At 71.0% G+C, this 2859-nt stretch overlaps 1 protein-coding gene across 1 annotated transcript; it reads left to right on the plus strand.

The window, feature by feature from the left end:
- Positions 1-280: 280 nt before the first annotated feature.
- On the plus strand, positions 281-2463 carry LOC309681800 (uncharacterized protein C8orf58; the record flags this gene model as incomplete). Its single annotated transcript, XM_082495765.1, has 6 exons — positions 281-326; positions 1093-1598; positions 1677-1832; positions 1949-2027; positions 2135-2238; positions 2329-2463. The coding sequence occupies 6 exons, from the start codon at positions 281-283 to the stop codon at positions 2410-2412; spliced, it is 975 nt and encodes a 324-aa protein (XP_082351891.1). The 3' UTR covers positions 2413-2463.
- Between the last annotated feature and the right edge of the window lie 396 nt (positions 2464-2859).

Here is a 2859-nt window from a genome sequence, read left to right on the forward strand (position 1 = left end):
GCGGGGTTTCCCAAAAGCGGTGGGATCCGTGCGGCACCCGGCTGTCTGCCGACAGCCTGCCGGTGCCCAGACAACCCTCTCGCCTTCCCGGTTGGGGTGGGAAGGGAGCCCTTAACCACCGGCCCAGCCAGTATCGCTGATCCCAAATCCTGAAAGGAACCAGTTGGGAACCAGTCCTGTAATGAGGTGCCTCTGGATACAGGGCCCCCGTCGCCGGTTGGGGTGGCTATAAAAGGGAGTGCCGGGACGCGCGCCCGGCAGTCGGCTCCGGCTCTCGGCGATGTGGGGTGGCTCCCGCGCCGTCTGGAAGAGGAGGTTCAGCTGCTGTGAGTGTGTGGGGCGAGGGGGGAGGTCCAGGAGCCTCCGAGCAGGGGCTTGCTGGGGGGGGTGGGCAGCTCTGCACCCCAAATCGAGAGCAGGGAGGGTGCCAAAGCTTCGCTCCCCCCCCTCCCCGAGCCCTCTGCCGTGGTCTGGCCGGGAAGGGAGGTGAGCACCCGTGCGAGGAGGGCTGAGACCCCCCCACCGCCGCGCTTGCAATCCCACCCGGAGCTGCAGGGTGATGGTAGGCGCATCCCACCCGGTGATACCCCCCACGCTGCGGGGACAAGCGTGAGGAGCTGGTGGTCCCCAGGCCCGGGGGGAGGACGGACCCCGTGGCCCCGCTGCGTCCTGGGTCAGCCGGAACCGAGCCGGAGTGGGGTGCAGGGAGAGCAGCCGCTCATGCAGCCCCGGCCAGGTCGGGGTGAGGATGGTGGGTGCTCCCCCGGCACCTCAGCAGCGCAGGGAGGGGGGAGGGAGGATGGGGCTGGGCGCGGGGACATGTTTTTGGGGAGCAGCGATAACGCACTGCCGTCATACGAGCATCCCCAGCACAGGGCAGGGCTGTGGGGACCCTCCGGAGAGGGGTCCCCAGGCCGGAGGTGGGGGGCTGTAACTGCACGGCGGTGGGGAGAGCAGCCTCGGGCACGGTTGGAGCTGCTGTGGGGTGGCTCGGGGGGGGCTGGGAGGGGTGGGGGGGCTCATGCCTGGGCATGCAGGGGTGGCGAACACCCTGCCCTGCCACCCAAATCCGACACCTCCCTCGCCCCGCAGATGGTCCCTGGGAGACGGCGGAGAGCTGCGTGGTGCGCACCTCCGCCAGCGTCTACCGGCGGCTACAGGAGAGCCCGCGGCAGCCCCTGGGGGGGATGAGCACCTGGGGACCCCCCCCACCGCCACCCCTCTCCCACGGCAGCCCCCCGGCCAGCGGGCGGCTCCTCAAGTCGGAGTCGGAGGACTCCGGGGTGGAGATGGCCAGCAACGAGCACTCGCCCTCCACCCCGCTGGGCTCCGAGAGCAGCTTTTCCCTCGACGGCTTCCCACCGGAGAAGAGCCCCCCGGCAGAGGAACCGGGCACCGAGCCCCCCCGGCCACCCCGCAGCCGCTCGGCCAGCAAGAAGCTGGTGCAGGCGGCGCAGCGTAGCAGGAGGCAGCGCGTGCCGGGACGCTGCCTGCGACAGCTCGGCCGGCGCAGCGCCAGCGCGGCAGACCTGCGGGCAGAGCCGGCGAGGGACCCCCAGGAACCGGAGGAAGCCGGCACGGAGGACCCCGAGGGAGCAGTGGGTTCCAGGGAAGAAGCGGCTGCGGCTGGGGGGGCTCAGCCAACCGGCAGGTCTGGACCCCCCGTTTGCCCGCAGGCTGTGCCGGAGGCGATGCTGCCCGTGCCGGGGCAAGGGTTGCGGTACCTAGAGCACGTCTGCCAGATGCTGGAGCGCCTGGCCCGGTTGCAGCAGGACAACCGGCTCCTCCGGCAGCAGGCGGTGGATGCCCAACGCACCCGCCCTGACACCACGGTGAGGGCCGGGAGAGGATGGGGTGCAGGGATGTATATGGGGGTGCTGGGGGGGGGGATGGTGTGTGTGTGTGTCCCAGCTCACACCCTGCCCCTCCTCACCCACAGCCCACCCAGGAGCCCCCAGGGCACAATCCGGCGGTGTGGAGGGGTGAGCGGTTCCGGCCGCGCTCCTGCTCGGATAGCCAAGCACCAGGTGAGCAGGGCGGGATTACGGGGATGGCGGGACCATGCCTGGACGGACCCCCCCCACCGGCTTTGTCATCCCACATTCCCCCCACACACACACCTTTCCCCATGCAGCGCGTGACCCTGAGCCGTGCCGGCGGAGGTGGGGGCACTCAGCCAGCTCCCCCAGCCTGCTGGACCCCTCCGAGAGCGGGGTGGGCGCCCCGGCACCGGAGAAGGTATAGGGACCGGGGTGAGGTGGGTGGAGGGGTCCCGGAGGTATGTGTGTGTGACCCCCCCACCCGCTGACGACCACCTCTCCCCGGCAGGACGGCCGCTCGCACTGGGGGCGGGTGAAGGTGCTGCTCACCCGCCTGACCCGCCGCTCGCTGCGGGGCGGCCGCTGCAGGTAGGGCCGAAGAAGGGGGTCCCACCGCCGCCGCCGCCCCTGGATGGAGGAGCTGCGCCGCACCTATTGCATCACACCCCACCGTATGACGTCACGCCCAGCCGGGGCCGGTCCCCGGCCCGGCGCCGCCTCTTCCCCCCCACACACACCTCTTTTTTTCCCACCCCCCAATAAAGCCTTTTCACTGCCACAGAGGCGGCTCTTGGCGAGGTGATGTGCTGTTGCGCGGTGGCGTCACTCTCCTCAACCCGGCGTGACGTCACGCCGGGACGCGTCACGGCCGCATCACTTCCGATGGCTTTTCCGCCCCTTTTGTCCTCCCGGTCCCGCTCCCACCGCCCGGTTCAAGCGCACCCCATCCCCCCGGGTCTTCCCCCTGAGCCCCCTCCCAGGTCAGCTCCGGGGGGGTCCTGCTGCCCCGGGGGGGGGGGGGGTAAAACTTGTTCTTCCC

The sequence above is a fragment of the Vanellus vanellus genome (genome assembly GCF_965231255.1).
Source record: "Vanellus vanellus genome assembly, chromosome: 26".
NCBI classification, from domain to species: domain Eukaryota; kingdom Metazoa; phylum Chordata; class Aves; order Charadriiformes; family Charadriidae; genus Vanellus; species Vanellus vanellus.